The sequence below is a fragment of the Argiope bruennichi genome, chromosome 1 (genome assembly GCF_947563725.1).
Source record: "Argiope bruennichi chromosome 1, qqArgBrue1.1, whole genome shotgun sequence".
NCBI lineage: Eukaryota > Metazoa > Arthropoda > Arachnida > Araneae > Araneidae > Argiope > Argiope bruennichi.
Genome location: NC_079151.1, coordinates 71,374,271 through 71,399,071, shown reverse-complemented (window position 1 = coordinate 71,399,071; position 24,801 = coordinate 71,374,271). Strand labels below are relative to the sequence as shown.

The 24,801-nt window shown below is 26.4% G+C and overlaps 1 protein-coding gene across 7 annotated transcripts in view; it reads right to left on the bottom strand.

Moving 5' to 3' along the window:
* LOC129979840 (neuronal acetylcholine receptor subunit alpha-7-like) overlaps window positions 1–24,801 on the bottom strand; it is a 484,828-nt gene that overhangs the window by 101,304 nt on the left and 358,723 nt on the right. For all 7 annotated transcript variants that reach the window (XM_056090752.1, XM_056090754.1, XM_056090748.1 and 4 more), the window contains 2 exons: window positions 820–1,076; window positions 58–252 (listed from right to left, as the gene is read on the bottom strand). In XM_056090752.1, the coding sequence (XP_055946727.1) occupies window positions 58–252; window positions 820–1,076 (452 nt within the window). The remainder of the gene's footprint in view (window positions 1–57; window positions 253–819; window positions 1,077–24,801) is intronic.

Below are 24,801 nucleotides of genomic sequence, written 5' to 3'. Positions count from 1 at the left end.
CATTATCCTGTAGATGAAGTAAAAGTTGATGTGAAAGATGTAAAAGATTGGACCAACCGAGGGTTAGTTTTTCTCCCGAGTCCGGTGGCAGGGTGAAGCCTAGAAGGGTCATGGAGGAGATGAGAACACAGGGGATGATGAGATTAAATCCATAATAGAGGGTTCGCCTCCGAATATGGATTGTAAAGGTGATGTCGACGTAAGGCTCCGGACAACACGCATAAAAAATCTCGTTTCTCACTCCTGGAAGGCCTGAAAACATGGAAAAGAGAAATGAGTTATTTCCAAGTGGAGTTTTAGGAAAAACACGTATATCGTGGGTAATAGAGAAAAGAAAATATGACTGATTTATTATTAAACAATAAAAACGTTGAATGTTCTAATATTTCGAAGAAACTTGACAACATTTGTAAGACTTAACGATATTTTTCAAAAAGTGTTTTACATTTAAAAAAAAATGCGTTGTAACAAGTGTCCTTGCATAGGGGTAGAGCATCTTCCCCATGATCTGGCGTCCCGAGTTGGAACCCGGGTCAGGCGTGGTTATTCTTCATCTGTGTACTGTCTGTGAGGTTGTGAATGTGCCCCCCTGTAAAAAGGGGTTGTGCAAGTGAATGTGTGAGTTTCGTCTTCGTATGAGCTAAAAGTCAGACTTCTGCCCTCGGGTGCTCAGGGATCTTTACCCTCAGAAGCTACTGCAATCCCTTTCCGTGGTAACGCGGAGACGACATCATCAAATAATGTATTGTAACACCCTAAATTCTGATTAATAAGAATTTAGTTTTAAAATGAATATGCGTGGAAAAGAGAAGTATTTACCTATCAGGATCCACTCGCCATTAGTTATGTACGTGGAGAGGTCCCCTCCGTCTTCGTTGGCTAGTCTGAGGTCCAACTGGAACCCGTCGTAGGTCCAGGACCCGAATTTCATCTCACACTTCTGATCATCGAAGGGGAACCATGTGATGTCGATTTTGCACGTACTCTTGAAGATTCCGGGCGGGATATATGTGCAGCTACCGTTGTTCCTCACTACGACATTCGTTGGGAAAGTACTGTCGATCTTTTCGTCGGCGCTGGAAGGGAAATAGAAACATTTAATTAAAAAGATCTTTCAGAAAAAAAAAAACACTTTTATTGGAACACTAAAAAGTAAATTATTCTAAAAATTTAACCGTTTTCTAATTGTTAGTTCTTAATTTACTATTCATTATTTTAAATAATATGGAATATTAGAATTTTAATTTTGATTCTCAATTTTCTTGGAATCAGGATTAGAATCACTATTTTAAATGATGTAGAATATTGGAATCAAAATATCAGAATTAGAATCACTATTTTAAATAATATAGAATATTGGAATCAAAATATCAGGATTAGAATCACTATTTTAAATAATGTAGAATATTGGAATCAAAATATTAGGATTAGAATCTTTATTTTAAATAATGTAGAATATTGGAATCAAAATATCCGGATTAGAATCATTATTTTAAATAATGTAGAATATTGGAATCAAAATATCAGGATTAGAATCACTATTTTAAATAATATAGAATATTGGAATAAAAATTCTAATCTTGATTCTCAATTTTCTTTAATCGATAGTATTTATTTTCAATATCTAATTCAATATTTTTAATAAAGTGGAATATTGGAATTAAAATTCTAATTTTGATTCACAATTGTCTTGGAATCAAGATGATTATCATGAGATCAAAATTAGTTATTTTTAATTTATAATTCATGATTTTAAATAATATGGAATATTGGAATCAAAATTCTTATCATGATTCTCAATTTTCTTTGAATGAAGATAAGTTATTTTAAATTTACAATTCTATATTTTAAATAATATGGAATATTGAAATTAAAATTCTAATTTTGATTCTCAATTTTCTTGGAATCAAGATGATTATCTTGAAATCAAGATTAGTTATTTTTAATTTAAATTTCATTATTTTAAATAATATGTAATATTGGAATCAAAATTATTATCTTTATTCTCAAATTTTCTTGGAATTAAATTCCTTAACTCCATAACAAATCTTGGACTTAAGATTCCTTCCAACCATCTTGTAATTATTTTTTTCAAAATGATTAGAAGACTCTACCAATCATATAATTCTATTCATATTGAATTCCGGCAAACTCCCGTTCAAACGAATAACAGTGAGCAGCCGAGAAGTGATATATTTCCTCTCTGTTTAATTAAGTGTGATTAATTGAATACTTAAGGGGAATACTTTGTTTGTTGGAGATCCTCGCCCAGATGAGTTTGGAGGGCAGAGTTTTTTCCTGAGATCATTCACAGGATTTTAGAGCATTAATTTGCTTAATAGCAATTTGTATTTTGTATTTCTTTTGTATTTTGTATTTCTTTTGTATTTTGTATTTCTTTTGTATTTTGTATTTCTTTTGTATTTTGTATTTTTAAGAACATAACCATGCTTGGTTGGGCAGTTTTCCTAATCTTTGAAAATGAAACTTGCCTGTTTCCGTATTCTGATAAATATCTGAACTATAATGATTTTGGAATGATAAGAATAAATTCAAGATTACATTAAATCAATCGATTAACTGATAATAACTTAAGGGGGCATAATATGTAAAAGAGTAGATTTAATGTTGATTTTTAATTTGCCACAAATAATTTTCTGAAGAGCAGAAATGTTTATCACGGAGGGGGCTTTTAAAAAATCTTAATTTTGATTTGAATTAATTGCAAATTAATTACATTTTTACTTCACACAATAATTCCAGAACATGAATCAAATAAAAAATTTCTTACTCAGCTTTGGATTTCATAAAACACCATTCTAATAACATAAATTTTAGTTCCGTGCGAATTTTCTCTCATATTTTACAATTTTTTTAATTAATTTTGAATATTATTTACAATTTTTTTCTTTATAGTTTAGTCATTATTAAATCGCTTTTTTATAATTATTTCATTGTTTAAGGAATTAATTTAATCGCATTTTCTGCTGTTATTAAACAATCAATAAAAATTATTGTTCTTCTCGACTGCTACTGATCTTTTCTATAATACGCGGTGATATTTAAATTTTTTCTCCATCATTTCCTTAGTTCTTCACTTTTCTGACTTTAAGTATTTAATTAAGTCTCATTACAACTGTAAAGAAAAATATTTTACATATTAATTAAAGTATTAAGTTTATTCGGTACTTTTTAATTAGTTTTAAGAACACGTTTAAAATCAGCCAGCATACTACAAAACCAGTTGAAATTTACATAATATCTGGATTTGCATTAAAGTTAGAAATTATTTTAGAAGGCATCTCAGAACTTGAATTAGAGAGGTGATTAGTACCGAGGAACAACACCCTTGAGGCTCCTAAAACTGTTTGAGTAAAATGCTAATCAAAGTCTGATGTTTGAAATACCTTGCTCAAGAAACCTGAAACACAGGAACAGTATTTAGAGAGTTAATTGATTTGAAACTCAACCAGAATGTTTAACGACCAAGTTAGTCAACGAAAATATTAGTATGTTAATAAAATAATTTGTCTTGTAAAGTAATAATAGTTGGTTGTTTTAGATTATAGTTATAACAAAAATTTAACAACTATGTTTAGTAAATCTACAATAAAGGAATAAGATATTTATTTTTCAGAGATGGTAGTTTCGAATGAAATCGCCCCTTAAAGATATTTTTTCTAATAGGCGGTTCCCTTTGGAAGCTCTATTAATAAAAAATCAAGTTCTAATACCTATTAAAGGAAACAGGCGTTAAAATACTCCCCTTCCCAATTTATACCCGCATTAAAATTGTTTACTTAAAGTAAAAATTGTTTGTGTTATATATATATATATATATATATATATATATATATATATATATATGATTCTAAATATAATTAAAAATTATTATTTCATTTCCTAAAATTAAATTATTGGGAATTCAGCCAAAATTTCTTGAAAATAGGAACAGTTTCAAGAACTGAATTAAATAAAAATTATTAGTTACAGTTTTAAATCAAAATTACAATTCCTGCTAATTTCTTTTGTTCCTGATAATGTTTTGAAAACTTTTAAATGTGGCGTGGGATTATATTATTTATTTTGATTTTCTTGGGTATATACCGTGATGAAAATATGACGCAGAACTGCATAAGTTTCTAAGGTTAAATTAGCTATTTTTTTTATTCTGTTACATTGTTTTCTTTTGCATCGTTTTAAAATTCTTAATTAAAAAGAACAATTCGTTCTTAAATATTTAATCAAAATTACAACATAATTAATATCTGTAACTTATTGCCTTATGTATATGGTTTCCCAAAAGCTGAAATTAAAATTTACGTCTTTTCATTTATGTCGTCAATTTTAGAAGGGTAAGAAAAGTAAATACTCAAAAATTAAATAAAATTCTATTCAAAGTATAAAGATTTCAATTTTAATGCAAATTTTCTTTATAAAAGTCTTGTTAAGGTTTTATTTTCTTAACATAATAACCAAAAATAAATTTTTTCTTTTACATTATCTCCAAAATATTTTGAAATTCAGTTTCCTAAAATAATTGTGTTTTACTAAAATTAATTAAACACGTATAAATAATTAAATTATACATCGTAGCGATTCTCATGGCTCTGAAATTTTAAATATTTTCAGTTAACTCTAAATGATTTAATAAATAAATAAAAATAATGTGCTGAAGTTTTTGCCTAAAAATGGAAATTTTTTGACATTTTAATAAAATAATTTGAATTAACTTATTTGCAAAATTATAATGTTTTATACAATATATCTGCACATTTATATAAGCTTAAGAAATTTTTACTAATGATTTTATGTCTTTTTATTTTTGGCTATACGAAGCATCTAAAAAGAAAAGATTGTAATTGTAAAAAAAATCACCTCATTTCAGACCTCTCTGTGACCAAAAAACCTTTGTGGAATTACGCTTTACCTGTCTATTTATCTATGTATGAGAGCTTTGAATTAGACTGATAAAATTGAATATATGGGATTTGCATCCAATTTACAAAATTCTAACGACGGAATTAATTGCACATTTTTAACGGAATTCATTCAGAAGAAGTCTTTTCGGTTTTCCGAATGTTAGTAAGAAAATGAATCAAATTTGGTACCTAGATTTGGTATCTAAATTGTTTTGATTTATGTATTATGTGCCAGATTATGTATGACCTTCTGTAGGTCTGTACTTTTGTTTGCATGTACACAGGATAATTGAAAAATATAATGACTTAAACAAATGAAATATATTATATGATTTTGGGACTACAATTGAAGATATGTGTCAAATTTTTGTGTTAAAAAGTACAAAATAAATAAATAAAACCCATGTCGTCCAAAGTACTTTTGTACTTTTTTGTACTTGCATATTGGCGCCTCCCACTTATTAATCGGCACTCTAATAGGCTTTTTCGTATATACTGTTCACCAATGACAATAGGTTAATAATACACAAATGCATTCAGCAGAGTGTAAGGAAAGGTTTTAGGCACACCATTCTCACTTGCTACTAATTAAATTGAGCATCCATAAACTTAATATAAAAACAATATTGAACCTTATATCGCTTAAATGGCATGTTGTAATCAATTTTGAGCAGTTGTTGAACTAATTTAAATTGAAAATAGCTACATATTTTCGTAAGACATTGCATTTCGGGCATTTACATTTAATCTTATATGAAACATTTAATCTTTCTTTTTTTAAACTATAGAAGAAAGTCTCTGTTATATATCTCGACCACTTTACATGATAAATAAGAATGTAAAATTAAATTTAGGCAAAAAATAGGGTCGAATTTTAATTTTTTCAATTTTTTTAGAGACAGTATGGCGTTACGGGATTATTAGACGACTTTCTTTCTTGTTGAGAGAATCGTGAACATCATTTTATGTATAAGCAATTTAATTTAAATTAAATCAAAACAATATTCCCATCAAAAATCGTTAAAACCAGAAAATGCGACTAGAAACAGAAATTGCTATATTGTTTTTAAATCTATAAATTGCTTTTTCAGTACATCTCTGAAACAGTTTCGGTCTTGAGAGATTCTCAATTCCATATGTCATAGATCATAGTTTCGGTGAATTCTATAGCTTGGATCGATTCTATGCAGGATTAATTATCCCAAATAAGGCAGATCAATTGCAATACATGTCCTCTAGCCTTCTAATTCTGAGATGATTATTAGATAACATGGGATACACCAACAGCCTTAAGGCCGAATGCCTTTCTAGAACGAGGCGGTCGAAACTGGTACAAGTCAATATCTGAAACATTGTTTCCGTTAAGAATGCTTAAGGTAATTTTGAGGTATTCTATTAATGATTTCGAAGAGCAATTAGAGGCAAACAACGATCCTCTTTTAGAGAAGTCGTTTATCAACGTTGTAGAGACTCATATAAGGCACTATAAGTCAGCTAGATTCCTCGGATTAGGATCGATTTCACAGTTTCACTAATGAGATTGCTGCATTACAGTAACCTCTACTGAATATTGCTAAAGTTCGCGAATATCAAATTGCTATTTTCTAGGGACTAGAGAATCAAATAAATTCATTTCCTATGTTTCAACTATATAAATGGAAAAGCTGGTTCTGTTAAGAGCGTTCTTTTACTAAGGCAACCGAAGCATTTCATTTAATGTGTATTATCTAACATTATTTAAATAAAACTGTGAAATTAATGCTACGAATAATTTTTATTTTCACGTATATGAAATATGCAAAAAAAATGTATTATAAACTTCAAACATTTCGTATTTGATATTTAGATACATGTTCGCGTTTCAAATCTCCCAAATTCAGAATGCTTTTGAAGTTATATTTTGTTGAGAATTCACAAACGTAGGAAAAAGTAAGAAGAGAGATGTATGAAACTTGGTATTCAGTATTTATCATAAAATTGGTTATTTATTTCTATCAATTTCAAACTAAGACCGTTAAAGAAAAGTGTGTCTATGTGCATTTCCAAACAATGAAGGAGATACATAAGAAGCAACATTATCTAAAATTCCTAGAGTAGAAATACTACAGACTGGTTTATCCATAATAGTGCAGATTTATAATGAATTTCGACTCCTTCATGAGATGGGTTGTCTCGATCTATTTATTCGTACTTTAGAGACAAATATAACACAAAAATGCAAAAATATAAATGGATGAATGATCTTACATTATCTTTGAAACTAAATAGCTGATTTGTGTTTTGTTTTCTACTGAACCATCATAGGGTGGATTATTTATCTATCCACTTTTATGTAAGCTTGCAGTTCTAAAACAAAGCATGTAAGATAAAAGAATTTGAGCATTTTGACTGCAAGGTTAGGAATTTATATCAAATATGCCTAAATCAGGAGGACGAATTTTGTTTAAATGTGCATACTTGATTCGCTATACTGTGCTATGAAATCAAATTCAAAATGAGACTTATTGTATAGATGTGCAAAACCGTAGAGTAGAAAGCACTCCTACCTTTTTTATTTAATAAATCTACTTTGAATTAAGTTTTAGCACATTTCGATATTTTAAAATGATCAGAAGATTTCTTCCTCCTCCCAAGATCATTTTTGAATGATAAAAATAGTTTTTCAAATTTCACACTAAGCATTAAAGGCATCAATAGCCAAAAAATAAAAAAAAACTATTTCGATAATTTTTGAAGGAATTATGAACCATTAAAATTTATAAACAAAAGTGCCACAGCCACTTTTTGAAAATTAAAATTTTTTTTGATGGCTCATTATTTTTTAAATATTTTTTAATAATATGAAAGCACTTAAGTTTTTAAATACCGTTAGAAGAATTTGAAGTACTTAAAGTTTTAATACCTAATTTTTTATTTTAATAATAATATTTTACTATTTTTGTAACTTAATCCTTTGCGGTTCATTGACTTTTATTAGAGTCCCGGTAGCCAGATCCAATTTAATTTATAAAAAGAAATAAGACAATATGAATAATCGGAACAATATAACATAAATTTTATGTCCTGTGGTAATCGACGGATGCCCCATTCAACAAAAGTGTGATGTCTAGTGATACTGGACAATAAACGGCAAACAGTTAAAACTGAACGAATAAAATAAATTTCACAATTTTTACATATTTCAAAATTATAAATTCATCAGCACTGCAAAAATGTAACTATTCCACAAATTATATTGGAAAAAATATATATGTTATAATTTACAAAAATGCAAAAAATTTCGTTGTATAAAGCATTTTATTGATTAAATTTAAACTTTTAGGTATTTATTTTTAAAAAGGCTGTTATCTCAAAACAAGAAAAATAATTTTTCAAGCTTTCAAATATTTTGGACTTTTCAATTTTTTTTTTTCAAATTACCTGGCATTTTGTATCAAAATATGAAAACTTAGGGAGCATTGTTGTGATATACATATCGAAGTACTTTGATAAATAAGATGCATATATATTATTTCAAAAATATTGGGACTTGTTTTACTCCCAAATCGGTAGTTTTGTATGCTTTTTACATCAATAGTTTATTCATGTATTTAGTTTGAAATCCCCTCCTCAAACACGAAATTTATTTCGAATTTTTAATTGATAAGGATTAGAGCAGCTAGGAGAAGAAAATTAGATTGATTTTGAATAATTTGACAGCGGTTGGCACATTTATCATAAATATTATAATCATGGCTATGATTATAATATTTATGATAAATAATATGGCTATAATTATAATATTATTAAATATTATAATTATAATATTATAATATATGTCTATAATATTATAATTATAGGCGTAATTCAGAAATAAACTAATAAACTTCAATAAATTTCTGTGCGTTATTTTCCCTTATTGCTATGAAATTTCAAATTGATAAGTTGAAAATTTTAAAATGTTTAATTTGATTATCCCTGAGCCTTAACTATAAGGTAATAAGAATAATCTCATTTATTGAACTTGTATAAAACGTCGACAATTTAAGAAAAAACCAGCGTTAAATAAATAAATAATCATCTGCCTCAAAGTTAGAGATATTTCCGGACTAATAATAATGTGTAAAATAAAATGTCTCTGAAATGAATTAAAATTGTTCTCAACGATTATCAAGCTTAAGAGATATTTTTTTTTAAATTTCATTTTAATAATGGTTTATCGATTAGAAATTTCATAATGCGATATGTAATATTAATTTTGATTATTATTTTATTTTATAAAACATAATTTTATTAAATTTTGGTGGCAAGATTTTACTTTTTTAAAAATCGAGAATGAACATCTTTTTTGAGAAAACTATATGAAAAAAATACAGCAGAATATATGTATGATAAAAGCTTTCTCATATTAAAAAAAAAAAAAATTAAGATTATTGATGCGTGAAACCTTGTGTAATGCATTAATAATTAATAAATATTATTATGTAATACAATAAAGTTTATTGCTTAAAAATATTATTTTTTTATTGATAATAATACTTAATTAACACTTAATAACACTTAACACTTAATTAATAAATTACTTAATATAATACTGATTATTTTGTGAAATAGAACAATGATTACATTATTGTATTAAAATTTATGTAGTATAATAATGATATCAATAAGGATTACTTAAAGATTTGATCTGTTGGTATTTTAATAATTACTCAAATAGCAACCAAATTTTGACGTTTGAGAAAGCTTTAATGTCGTACAGAATATTGATTATTCTAATTAAAAATATCATGCGTGTTTTGAAGCCGGAAAATACCTTGCAAATTTACTTTTTATTTATTTTTAATAAATATTTTTCTAATATTTGTATTTTCATTAAAACTCTTTAGGTTATGTGGGTCATTTTCCTTCTAACTTCTCTTCGTTTTCTGCTCCTTCTGGTATAATTTTACTCCAATACTGAAGTTTTATAGAAAAGGTTATCGTTTACATAATAATGCTTTGTTGATTAAAAAGAAATTTCATTTATCAATAAATAACAAGCAAAATTTAGAAAATATATGGCAATTTTCTAGTTATAACTATTCGGTCCAAAATTTAAGCAACATTAAATATTATTTAATTAATATATTTTAATTAATAGAATAGTAAAAATATATATTTCTGAAATAATTAAGAGTAACGTAAATGATTTAAAAGCAATATTATTTTTTTTTCTCGTTTAACAATTTAAAATTTTATATTTTATACCCAAATATGGAGGCATTTTAAAATAAGAAAAGGCATTCATTTATCCTCGTATTCGTCGACGAATTGACATCCTTCATTTCAGTTTGAAGATTTAAAAAAAAAAAAAAATCTTTTGAGGATTGTAAGCAAAAAATCAGTGATTCTTTCTTTCTTAGTGAACTCTTCACCTCAAATCCATTAAACGCTTGCTCTTACGCTCTCTGAGGCAAATAATTCCCATGAGTACTTTCTACTTCCTGCCATGACAGATTTCAAATGCCCGAAGTGCAATCTCCTCAGCAACAAAATCACTCTCTAAAATTCCCCCCCCCCGAAAAAATACCGTCTGCAATTTTTTAAAATAAAGGGTTTTTTTTCTTTTTTACAGATTTTTATGTTTTTGATTGTAAGAGAAAAAAAATCAAATTTGATGGACTGCGCCAAATTTAGTGTTTTCTATAGGAAAAAAATGAAAACAAATAAAGCTTATTCTCTGCTTTGCATGATATATTCAAATTTTATTCTGTATGCACCAAATATTTGTTCTGCAAACAAAACATTTGTCCATTTTAAAAGATAAAATTAAATAAATATTACCTTTAATAACTATTTATTTATATGCTGTGCATGGTATATCCATTTTCATAAGATAAATAACTTTCATTTTTTTTAAATTTTTAAACTTTTATTCCATATTTAGGTAAAAAATATCTATTCCGCAAGTTAAATATTTAAACATTCTAAAAGATTTAATTTTGGGGGAACTTTTTAGAATAAAATATGTAATGTTAGTAAACTATTTAAGGCAATTATTTATTAAATATCAAAGAAATCAATTCAGTTTAGTGTTTTTGTATTTAGTCACTACAGTGTATTTGCTACAATATCCATTTTAAAGCCTTTCATAAAAATTATATATTTGTAAGTGATATTTTATATGCATTTTCATAAATATAATGGCGTGCAGTCATTTGTCGAAGTTATGGATTCTGATGATGCATGTAAAAATAATAAATTTGATGGGAGAAACTTTAAATGGTTTTTCCCCCATTATATTACGTATTTATATCAGCAATTTATTACTGTTCCATATTCATACAGGTATGGTGGGGCAACTAATCTTGGGAGAACTGGTCACGGATAAATCTTCTTTATATGCATTCATTCTTGGGAGTTTCGGCATCATATCTTTCAGTTTAGTTTAGTGTTTCTTCATCGTTAATGGAAAGAATAGTCTTTGAAAAGTTCTTTGAAAGTTTTCTGTAGTCACAAATGGATGAAAACTTTTAAGGATATCAATAACCAGGACATTCTATTTATTTGATGCGCTGTTTATTTTGTTTATTTGATGCGCAGTGTTTAAATGTTCATATTTACCACAATTTATCAGAGGGGTACATAGTTTTTTGTTCACAAACCTTCTTCTTGATAGTTTTATATTTTGCGTTGAAGATTGCATACAAGTTAGTCATGTCAATTTTGAAATTTCGCTCGATTTTTTAAAAATATGGTTAAATATGTTTTTAAATGTAGGATGTCTGTCCACTATTAAATTAAGGTAGATTGTTACTTTTCCCTGTACATAGAAAAATGTGGCCGTAAAACCTTTTGGTAGTTTTTAGCCATACTTTAAATAAGGCCAGATATTTATACTAATGTCCTTCCTCTAAACTATGAAATCATTTTAATTTTAATAAATGCGAAATGCTTAAGTATATAAATGTACTATCAGAACACAGAAGACATTATCCTAAAATCCTTAAAATAAAATACGAAGCTCTGTATTTGAAAATGAAATTAAACTATTTCAATACGTAAATTTATTCTGAATACGGTCTTACAGATAGAATTCCTTTATGAAAAATGCCTATTTTGTATTTAATATATTTTTTCACTTTTGGATGTTTACATTAAACATATTTGAATTCATTTTTTAAAACAATGATAATCTCAAATGTCTACTTCGTCCCACCCTAAAGTTCGAGGAAAAATCTGATTTGCCGAAACTCCGCGACAGCGTAGACTGTGGTTGAATCCTAAGGATTGTGACTGGCCACAGTGTAATCCCTTCCATATAAGGTACGTTCTGTCATTGGTATGGTATAGCCGACCCCACACCTTTTGTGTATCCATCAAGGAGGGTGGAACCAAGCATCATGCCAGATACTTTTCATCTCCATATTTGAAGTGCATCTCCCGGAGGAAAATTAAGGAGATGACAAATATTTTCACCTTTTAAATGCTTTTACTAGAATACATCTAGATGAAGATATATTTATTCATATTTCGGTCAATTTATATTTAAACTCAATGAAATTTTTAGTATTTATTCAAAGGCTGTGTTAGTGAATTTGAATGAATTTTCAAAATATTCTTGAAGTATGTAAAATCTGTGTATCAAACTATTCCTTTCACTATTCTTTCATAGTTTTGAAAATTTCAATAATGGCTCCTAAATTTTATAGCGATGTATTCTCTTAAGCTGAAAATTATTTGAAGAACAAAATAATAACTGAAATTTCATAATAACGTTATGAATTTAATAAATATTTGCCGTATAGAACATTTATCTAAAATTGACATAATGCTTAAGAAAGTGATAATTGGTAATTAATCTTGAGAATGAAATTAAAATTTGTGAAGTATAATGCTGTCGCCTTCAGGTACATGTTTCAAAACTAAATATTATTTTACATTATGTAGGCAAAAATATTCCCTTTTGAATTTGCAATTTTTATTTTCTCATATTTAAATCAACAAAGGAAAAGTAATATTGTAATTTCCTAAAATTTTCAACTCAAGAATTTGAGGAATCTCCACATTTTTATTCACTCTTGAGTACGAAATACCATTCTTGGAACTGTCTCTAAACTCGTTAACTCTAAATGGAAAAATCTAGATAAATTAAATTTGGTACATGATATTTAGAATAAAATTATAGCCTTATAAGAAATTTTGGACTAAATCTATTAATGGGAAGAATGTTCGTTCCTTAATATACTGATGAGCACGATAATTTTTTTAAAAAAATAATGCGACAGAAGGTTAAAAGTAATAAAAAAAGGTTAGTGATCGTAATTCGGAAGCACATTTAGCAAGGAGATATCTATCTGTTTATTCGTACATTTATACACACGCATTGACTTAGAAGCCCCTAAGCTACATTAATGGAATTTATCACCAATGAAAAATACTTTTTGCTACAAAACTTTAAATGTATACTTGTAACCAATCAAATCAGCAGAAAGATATTCAAACTGCATACTTCCTCCTCTGACAAATTGATATGCAAAACGTTCCACAGTGTGTGTAGGCGTTCTATAGCTATCTCCTACCAATGATGGAATTTTCCTCCTACGAGAGAGGTTGTACCGTGGCTGGTGATGACCTTTAGAATTCATTTATAAGTTTTGCGTATACTGGCGTGGCATTTATTCAGGTTTTTCCATCTACATCAAGACCGTTTGGAGTAGTTGTTTTAAATTTGCGTTAATAAAACTATGTAATATTTTAACTATATGATTCTTATAGGTATAATAAAACGACTTATTGCTGGTAATATTTAGTCATAGATACTTTTGTCATGTTATATGATTGGGTATTTTTTCTTTATAAAGAATACTTTGTAGTATTGCTACAAAAGAGGATTTTCTATTTATTTTTGTGATAGTTGCTTTCAGCAGTGACATTTTTTTTTTGTCTGTATGTAAACTTAACGTTTGAATACGCTCGTATTTTTTTGCAATAGTTACCCTTTAAGAATTATAAAGACACTTTTTCAATGTACTGAAACAACGGAATTTGTATCTTCTCTTCAATGTTGTAGTAGTTTAAATAATCTAATGAATGCACTTAAATAAATATTGGTAAATTAAACAGAAAATGTCTCTTGTTGGATAAATCCAAATAAAAGAATGTTAGTATTCTTTAAATTTGCAATTAATTGAATAATTAAAGCTGATAATATACTTTTTTGGTGAGTGAAATCTTTATTTCTTGTGTTGTTAATGGAGAATTTAGAGATAAAAATGCCGTCAAAAAATTCCTCCTCAAATTAAAAGTAAACATAATCTTCTAAGAAAACAAATTTCAAGCTTTAAAAACAATGTGTTGTTTGAAATTCAAACATTTCCTTCTTTTATTAAACTAATGCTTGTAAAAAACATATTAGAAGACTTTTGTTTACTGAACAATTCCTTTGTTACGTTTATTCACAAATCACATGGTAAAAAAATTGCTCTGAATTCTTATAAATGCCAAGTATTATGATTATAACCGTTTAAAAAAGGAAATATTTATGATAATCCGAAATTCTTAAGAAATACCAAATATAAAAATTTAAAATGTTTATCTTATTAATTACTAACCAGTCCTTGTTAAAAAAAAACGTTATATTTCTAATTCTTTTATTTTAAATACTAATAATTAATTGCGGGATATGTATTTGTTGAAGATGAAATTATAATTTAATTGCGAAATCAAAATTTCTTTTTTTTTAATATTTCAAATAAAGGCAAGGAATAAAAAAAATATATATATTTATCGAAGGAGTTACTTAAGAGACAAAAATTACTAATTAGCATATGAAATTTAATATATTTGTTATATTTTGAAGTTTTTAAATATTCAGTTTTATTTTTAAATTTTATTTGCTCAGAAAATTAAATTGATTTTAGTTCTCATTATGGAGTATTGCTTTTCGCAATGCACTGCCGCTGTATTAAACTAATTTGCTGTCTTAAATATTGTCTTATAAAGTTTGATTCAAATATATTATTGCAAGTAACATTTTATTAAGAATTAATTTTCACTTATAGAGAATAAACAAAATTGTTGTCCCAGTGTATTATAATTTTTGGATATTTATTTACTTTTAGTAAGAAATGTAACTTTCAATGAAAAATTACAGATAGAAAGATTTTATCTGGACTTTTCGAAATTCAGCAATTATAGATTCTTTCTTTAATACTTATTATTTGAAAGCCTCTAAGTGATTCTTCTATCAGTTATAATTTAAAATTTTTTAAACATTAATACTTCTTTTTTTTGCTATTTATATTTATTTCATGTTTTTTTAAGAAATGGAATGAAAGTGCAAACTTAGTTTTAAGATTAACTTCAATGAATATTCTGAATAAAATTTCAGTCATTTATAGAAAAAAAAAACTGTATTTGTTTCTAATTGTTACCGATTAACGCTACCACTTTTAAATGTAAAAATTTATTGACTAATGTGAGTATATATGTTTTCTAATTACTTTTGCTAGCAGAATTAAATTTTAATTAATTAATTAATTAAGAATTAAGTATTCATGTACGTGAAGGAGAATAGATTTTTTTAACTAGTCCGGCTTCCGTTGTTAATTCTTTTTATAACTGTGCTGAATTCATTCATAAAATATTAATCCGTAATGTGATTTAAAATTATAAAAACAAATGTTTTAACGTTGATGATTCCCATTTTAAAATGTAATTCTTATTCTAAAATTTATAATTCCGTTTTTTTAAATTTTATTCAAATACTTTGAATTATAAGGTTATAATGTGAAAATGAACTCAAATGACAAAAAAAAAAAAGAAAAAGGTGTTGGTGATACAAAAGTGTCGAATTTCAAGTATTTTTAAGTTTATTTTTTCATCAACATTTTTTTTCAAATTAAAAAAATATACATACAAGTTGCTTCAATTTTAACTTTGCTTAAACTAAATCATTTAACTGAATTAAGTTTCTTTTTCTAATTTAGGCTTTTCTAATTCATTAACCTATATTTAGTTTTCAGCGAAGTGTCGCAGAATTTGTTTCCTATTTTTTATATGTCATAGCAGCAATAGCTTGCTGCTGACCTTTCAGCTACAAAATTGCACTGTACAACTATTAAATCAATATTTGAAAAAAGAATTTACATGTAAATAATGTAATGTAAAAATTATTGTCATATATTTGTTTTCAATTTAATGTGAATAAGACTCAATACTGGAAATTCTTATATGATAACGGTATTAGGCTGACATATATTTTGTAAGTGTTATGATAGAACGAATCGTTCGAAATGATCTACAAGGCGCACCTTGGGATCAATTACTATGAAATTTTACTCGCAATTGCATCTTGGTTAGTAAACACTAATCAAGAAATGGACTTTCAAAATATATTTAAGCTTCAGCAATTTTCTTAATGATATCCGTGCATATTATTACATAAAATATGTTTACATTTTAAATTCTTAAACACATCAGTGATACTAATTTTGTTGTTGAACAGTTCTTCCGCAATTTTAATATTTTTTTTTACATTAACATTTTTTATTGCTTTTGTTTTTGTGTAGATTCCTTACCCACGCTGTGATTCAAGTTAGATTAATCACGTCTAAACCATTATTATGCTGTGTATTTAAAATTCATGGTTCGAATCTCTTTTAAATTTTAAGATGTAACAAGTACCATCTTAATTTTGAAATGATTTAATAAATTATTTTGTTCAATATAAAGCTGAAATTTTTCTACAATCGTCCTGATATACTAAACTCAGTGGCACGACAGCACATATGGATTAAGATCTATTGTGCCCATATCTGCTTTCTTGACCGAGGGCCCTGGGGTGCAAGGCATATGCCCCTGTTAGGTGGTCAGCCTAACTCGGAACCCCCACTGTTTAGTTCAGAAGCATGCTTGGTCCTCACTCCTGATATAATAAATCCCTATTCACATGATATGCATGACGTAATAATATTGTTTTGATCGATGGCATATTTTAGAAAGAAAAAATGTTCAACTAGATGCTTATTGTTAAATGGGGGTCATAATTATTTTTAATTTTTCCATATACAATGTATAGAGAAAGTATTGCAAATGTCAAGGAATTCAAACTTGAGATTATGTATAAATTTCACAGTCCACATCTCCCTAAATTAAAAAAAAATATTATTAGCTTTATGTCAGTTTGTATAATTATAGATTCTGATCAGAGTTTGAGCCACATTTTTGAATGAGTTGACCGTCTGTCTATATGAACTTTTGCATACATGTAAAGGCAATAACTCATTAACGCATTGACTTAAATCATTGAAACATGATCTTGTGACTGCAACTGTAATTCTGCGCCAAATTTTGGCTCCAATCGGTCGGCAGAAAAGGGTCAAAATACATATTTCCGTGATGGATTCAGTAAAATTGTTAAATTCACGCCTAAGATCTGAATCTCATAACTATTTTTCGCAATTAACATGCAAAGCATTTGCTACAGTTTTCAAGGTTCACAATTTTATGTGGGATGAAGAGATAAAGCCCTTTATTGAAGAATGTATGAGAAAAATTTAAGGAGATCACTCCGCTGGTTTTTCATAAGATTCACATGCAGTAGTTATTACCAGTATATAAATTAAGTTACATAATGAATTTCCTTTGTTATCTTATTACCAAAAGTTGCCTTTTTAAAAAGAAATATAATATATCTAATATTCTATTAAATCGAAATATGTTTTAAATTTTTATCTATTTGCTGAAAATGTATAGGTGATCTATCCTAATTAATAAAGACAATTGCAAATATTCGAATCGCAAAACAATTGCTATTAAAATATTTTTTTGACATAAGTATAATACCATAAGAAATTTTCTATTCCCATTCAGAGAAATGCTGGTGCAAATTCCTAAATGAATAGATGAAAATTATTTCCTGAATATTCCAGCAGATACGAAACCTCTGGAAATCACGGCTTGGTAGAGTTAAATAGTTGGATATTCTTTTAAGTGCTCTATGTTAGTTTATTACTATAATTTGTTTATTTATTACTTTATTTTGTTATATGAAGTAGCTTAGAATAAAGCGACTTTCATTGTTTACTTTATTTGTTATTTATCAAAAATTAAGTTCGAAGATTGTCAAAAATAGTTCAGTGCAATTTCAAATTTGATATGTAAAGAGGTAATCGAATATTATTTATTTTTTCGTAATCTATTTTAATTCTTTTGCATTTTATACGAAATTTATTACTTTTGTGTCTGCATATCTTATATAAAAATCTTTTACAAAAGATAGTTTAAGTTATTTGAACCATTAGAAAATTCACTAGTTCATAGAAAAAGATTGTTAACATTATTATTCATCGTTCAATATAAAACTTCCCATTAGTTTTTATTTTAAAATATGAATCGTATTAAGTAGTTAAATGTGTTCGTCATTTTATTCAATTTAATTTTACAAGATGACTTTTTTTTAAAAAAACTAAACCTTATTCCCACTTATTCATTAGAATAAAGAAATATTTAGATCAATCGATTCTTTAATTCACTTTTAATAAAATTTAAAAAATACAAATAAGATATTAATTTATGAGTCTAGTCAATTATTAGATCTAAATTTATGTTTTAAAGGAAAACACTAAATGCAAAAGAAAAACAATCTTTTCTTTTTCATTACATCTCTTATAATGAACCCGATATTACACAGGCGAAAATTTACTTAGATAATTATAAAGATTAAAAAATTGACATTATTATAATAAAAGTAATCTTTTGATATCTATTCATTGAAGGATATTTTTAGAACAATTGTTTATAATGAAAAGAAGGAATTTTAATTGGATATTTTTAAATTATTAAAATTTTACTCCAATTTTCGATAATTTTGTGTTATTATAAAAACTATAAAAATACTACTTTCGTTCTAGGTAAGCGAAATATTTATATCATATTTAAATTTTTAATAAAATTGTTAAATATATTGCTCTTAGTATAATAATTAAACGGAAATAGTGCAAAATCATACAAAATTATTCATTAATTGAAGACCTAGAAATGTTTGATGCGAACAATTTAAATTGTTTCTAAGTTTTAAATTTGGGACACAGACACATTGACAGATGAAATTTATTTGCTGGATAACAATTACTATCCTTTGCCATGACCTGCCCTTTAAAAAATTATAAACATACCACATAATGAATTATTTGCTTTGAGAAATTCTCCATATCATTGTAACAATTGAAATATATTTAAAATAAATTATATTTCAGATTTCTACACTACTCATTATCTTTTAATTATAAAATTTACATAATCAAGTCGAACTATCAAAACTCATAAAATTATTCAAACCAAATTAACCCTACTACCATTTACCTATATGCTACATCAGTATTATAATTAATCTGACATTTCAATTGTTATTTTATCCCAGATTTTAATAACTTTCTGTTTAGATGATTAGTGTTTTTTTTGTTACATTTCTATGTATTTTTGCCAGTTAATTCTATTATAAAGTCCTGTTGTAATACAAAAATTTAATATCAAGTTAAATACGATGAATTAAAGATAATATCAATTTTAATTTAAAAAACCTCCTTCTTAATCAATTATTCTCGTGCCATTTTCATTAGCAGACAAAGATAATAATATTTACAATGTGAATTTCTCTATCTTTATAGATCTTTCATATATATATATATTCAAATATATATATTAAATATATATTAAACTCTCAAATAACATCCCATTTTAACTATCGAATTTAAAGTTTTTAAATCCAACTTACATTTTAAATACAACTTACCTTGCATGCTCTTCATTAAATAGCGGATAAAAGCAAATAAATTTTTCCAGGAAATGAATTTTAAAGATAAAATGTATCTCTTTAAGTTATATATGGAACTGGCTTGGAATTATTTTATTAATCGTAATAATTAAAAAATATATATAACTTCATCTTATACGTTACATCAATTTTTTTGAAAAAATATGGTTGAATAATTCTTGGATCCCTAGTACTCAAAACGAATATAATGCAAAATTATTTGGAAATGAATTATTAAATAATTATAAAAGATATGAAATTCATTTTGCACTTTTTTAATACTCAAGCAATTTATTTTTTAAAGAAAAATGAAGAATTTGCTTCTTTGGTTTGTTACACTTTAAGAATGTATAGCAAACAAATGCTTTTTCGCTTTTGTCATCTATCGCAAATATATTTCACTAGCGTCACATAATCGTTAAAAAAAGTATTCTTTATTTAACATTTTAATTGAAATCTGCATATACATTATTATTCGAAATATAACTATATAGTTTATATTATGTATTTGTAGTTGGTTAACATTAACAACTAAAAACACTGACTACTAAACACACCTTTTTTCATCGTGAAATATAAATTTCAAAATAATTTTTGTCCGAAAAATAAACAAAAAAAATACTTGAATTGTTTTTAATAACAAAAATATTATTGTCTCTAATTTGTTATGAATTTAGAAGCTTAGATGTAGTGAATATAAACCTCGAAATTTGTGAAAAGACCTCTGATAAAAAAGATAACTTATGATATTTCCAAAAATAATCGCAAAAGAAGATTAGTTTATGTAAAGGATTGGAATATTTTCGACTTGTAATCCTACAAAACATGCAATTTTGCAAGTATCGAAAATTACTGATATTTGATATTTTCCTTTTAAGTAATTATTACTAATTTTTTTCAGAATCTTTTCCCCTATAATTTGCTGATTAATAATTTGCTTTAGAATTGGTCGCATGAATAAAGTTTCAATGACAAAGGATTTAAAAATTTTTTAATTTTTACAAGCTTTCGAAATATTTAAAAAAATTGAAAAACAACTTCTTTGTCAGTTTTATGAAATATACTTAATTTCGTAAATAAATTTGTTTTATATATTAAAATGTTTATTTATGACTCTATTACTTAGAAATAAATGATTCATTAATTTGTAAATGAATATGTACTTGAAATAGTTACGAATCGCTTTTAAAATATGATGATTTCTGAAATAAAAAAATAAAAATAGAATATTCTGTATCATATTAACAAATAATGTCTCAATAGTTTTTGAAACGAAATGGAAATAACTCAATATAGTTCATTCAATGTCGTCCTCGGAGCCCCGATTCAAACGCAATTGACTTTGGAATTTATTCCAAATTTGCAGTTAAAACAAAATATTCTGAATTCGCAGAATAACGCATTTTAATGTGCCATTATATGTTTAAAATGATGCGAAATTATGCAACAACCTATGAATCAACAACTTTCTTGTTTTCAAAAAAGTCAGCACAAAAGATTTTTTATTTTATTTTCAATGAAATGGCAACAGTGTTTATAAATTCATAAAGTAACCAGGGTGTTGAAAAATAATGAGATGAATTACCATTTACAATTAATGCATATACATTAAATAAAAAAAAATAGTTTAAGGAAAACCCATGGGCATATCTGAAAAAAAAAACCCATGTACACTTTAGAGAAATAACAAATTTGCATAATCGGAAAACATGTTTGCTTTAGCATAATCGAAAAACATGTCTTACATATTCAATATTCTCTAAAAATTACCTTGATATATATTCCCTATTATAATTCCTAAAATATTTATTTTTTAATGTAATTAGAATAATAAATGTGCAAATTAAATCAAAAAACTCCAAAATTCTATATTCGGATAAAAGATAATTATATTTTCTTAGAACTTTTAGAAACTGACATGAAGCTTGCTATAAAACTTTCTTTTCATAATTCTATACTAAATTATTAATTAATTCGCTAACTATCACAGTAATTATTCCATAGATATTTGATAAATTTTAAAATATCTATTGTGTAAGAAATCTTTTATATTTTTCATAAAACTTTCACCGAAGAAATGTAGTTTGTAGAAAGAATGTATTTCCTGTCAAAGCCTTTGAATTTAGGGAGCTCAGCGTCTTATCATAGCATCTCATCATCGCATCTTTTCCTCAAAATCCCTCTCTTGACATCTCTGCTAGATGTTTTTATTCTTCGCCATCTTTTTTGGCGAATATATCGATGTGAAGTGAAAGGTATTATGTAATAGATAGAAAGACATTATTGCTTGAAATTTAAGAAGATTATTATTATTAGTTTTTCAGATAAAATATGTCCTGCATCATCGTAGAGCCTATAAGAGACAGTAACCACATCCCCATTTGTCATTCAAATTGTATTGAAAGTTAAGGAAAATAGCAAATCTTTTTATGTTTTTACTTGAAGTAAATCTAATAAAGTTTTAGTGAGGGTTAAATGAATTTTTATTATAGGAAATTAAACAGACTTCACCAACCGATTCTTTCAATTTAATTATCATCATAATTCGTATTGATTTTTTTTATAATGCAACATAGATGATTGATTATAGTACAGTAGAAATTAAAATATATTTATTAATTGAGATAAGATCAAATTCTTAAAAACTGGATAATTTAGAAAAGTTTTTTTTAACGAAAATCGCTTATAACATATCAAATTAATGATCATAAAGACAAAATTCTCTCTCTTTATATATATATATATATATAAGTAACCATATCTAAAATTGGACTCGGTTAATTAACTGTTCGATAATTGGACTGTTTAGTCTGCATTCCTTCACAGAAAAAATCCCTTTCTTTGAATCCCTGCATGAGGGTGACCCTTGAGAAAGTCTTCAGGCCGGATTCTTTTTTATTTGGTTTAATTTTGATTTTTTCCTGTTAACTTGGTTTTTATTACTATTATATATATATATATATAATATACGCATTTCCTATGTTATCTTGTGAATAGGATAAATAGTAAATAAAATTCTTTTGTTTGGATTTTAACTGGTTTGTACTATGTTGTTAGAAATGTAAAAGTCTCGGATGAGTTCGTAAATGTACCATCTAGCTCAAAGGGGGGTGGGGTGGAAATGAAGGGGATTAGAAATTTTTATCTCCCTATAATTTTTAACCAAATTAGCACCTTATTAAGACGAACAACTTTTGTATTTAAAGTTTTTCCATTATTGCTATATCTTAGAAGTTAGGGGCTAAAAAGTGATTTTCAAGCCCTAGTTTTGATTGTTTTTTCCATGAGGAAAGAATGTCTAAGGATTGAAAAGAATTTGAAAATAGTAACTTGGGTGTCAAGGAATCTACTTTTGGCCTCCAGCTTGCTTAAAGGAATTTTTTACTGTCTGTACTTATTCCAACACGGTAAGATTATGTTTTTGTGAGTTTAATTTTTCTTCCAAAATCTTCTGGATAACTGCAGTAGGATAATTTGAATGCTACTCTAATTTTGTAGTCACTGGTAATTTAATTTTGATTAAATAAATGCTTTTAATCAACTAAGTTTCAAAAATTACTAATGATTATATTCTATGCAATTATAATCCACGTTAGTGAAAATATAATGGGTCTGTTCATAAGTGATAGAGAGCATGTGCACCAGATCCCGATGTTGCAAAAGTTCGAAAAATGAAAGTTAGGGGATTATTAATAAATACTTCCTTTCCAGGTGGCACAGATTATTTCACAATATTGTATAATATTATACTATTAAATATTTGACAAGATTGTGAATATTATTTAATTTTACACAATATATGTATGCTAATGGGTTGGTAAATTCAAAATTCAATTATCATCAGAAAAATAGACTTTAATAGTCTAGATGAACTAAATTAATTATGAGTTAAATGATATAGAAAAACAATAATTAAAGACAGAGAAATGGAAAACTCAGTACGTGCGAAATAAAGCCTTTATAACTATTAAATTTTCAATCTGAGAAAAAATATAAACATCCAACAAATTTTAAGTAATTGAGAAAAGGATTTTGTGAACATAATGATGAGCTATATGGAGAATTTAGGCAGTGTCATAATTACTTTTGCAGTTATTACCATTTCATTGGCTATTTAGTCTGTTATTGAATGTCTAATGCAATAAATATGCTACTCGAAATGCTCACTTTGCATATTAAAAACAAATTAAAAGAAAGGAAGTATAAGCATATTTATGTGGTTGAAGAGGAAAAAATAGCAATGAAGAAAGAAATGAACATTACTGATTTAGAAAATACATTAAATGCCAAAATAGACCAGAAATCTTTCACTCTTTTGTAAAATTTACAATTATCATTTAATGAACTTTCCATTTCTAATCTTCAGCTATCAATAATTTTCATAAAAATGTATGTTAATTAAATTGTTTTATGTAGGTTAAATAGTTGTACGGCAAAGAATCATAATTTTTAGATACTGCTTTTTTCCTCCTTATTATTATTTTCAACCTTTCTTTACATCATTCCGTTCCATGTTCTAAAATGCAAAATAACATCCAAATTTAATATTCATTTGACAACTGATTATTACACATTGTTTCTTGAATGAAAAGATGGATTTTTTTTTAGAAACTGAATTTTGAAATTTGGAGAAATTTAATTCCGGAGGACATTATTTTATTAAATTATTTCTTAAATTAATTTTCAGTTAGTAGATTAAAAATGTTCATGGATAAAAGTGTGCATCCCTGAATATTTTTTAGATTTTAATTAATTAAAAATTTAAAATGTTTAGAACGAATCTGATGTTTTCCCGGGATAATTCACAACAATAACTTTTACGTATTTTCGAAATTCAAAATATTATCTTTTATTTTTAACCGCTTTATTTGCCACGAAATTAGTTCTGAATTTTCAGAATTTTTAAAGAACTTTTGTATAATTTTTAACAATATATTTTTTATTATTATAATAAAATCAAACCGTTTTCATTGCTTCATGTAATAGTTGATGGTGTAATTTTCGTTCTTTATTGAAATCTAAGAAAGAAAGTTTTCCTTAATTATCTTCGAACTTTACATATGGAATCAGAAAGTGAAATTATATCACCACAAAAGAGAA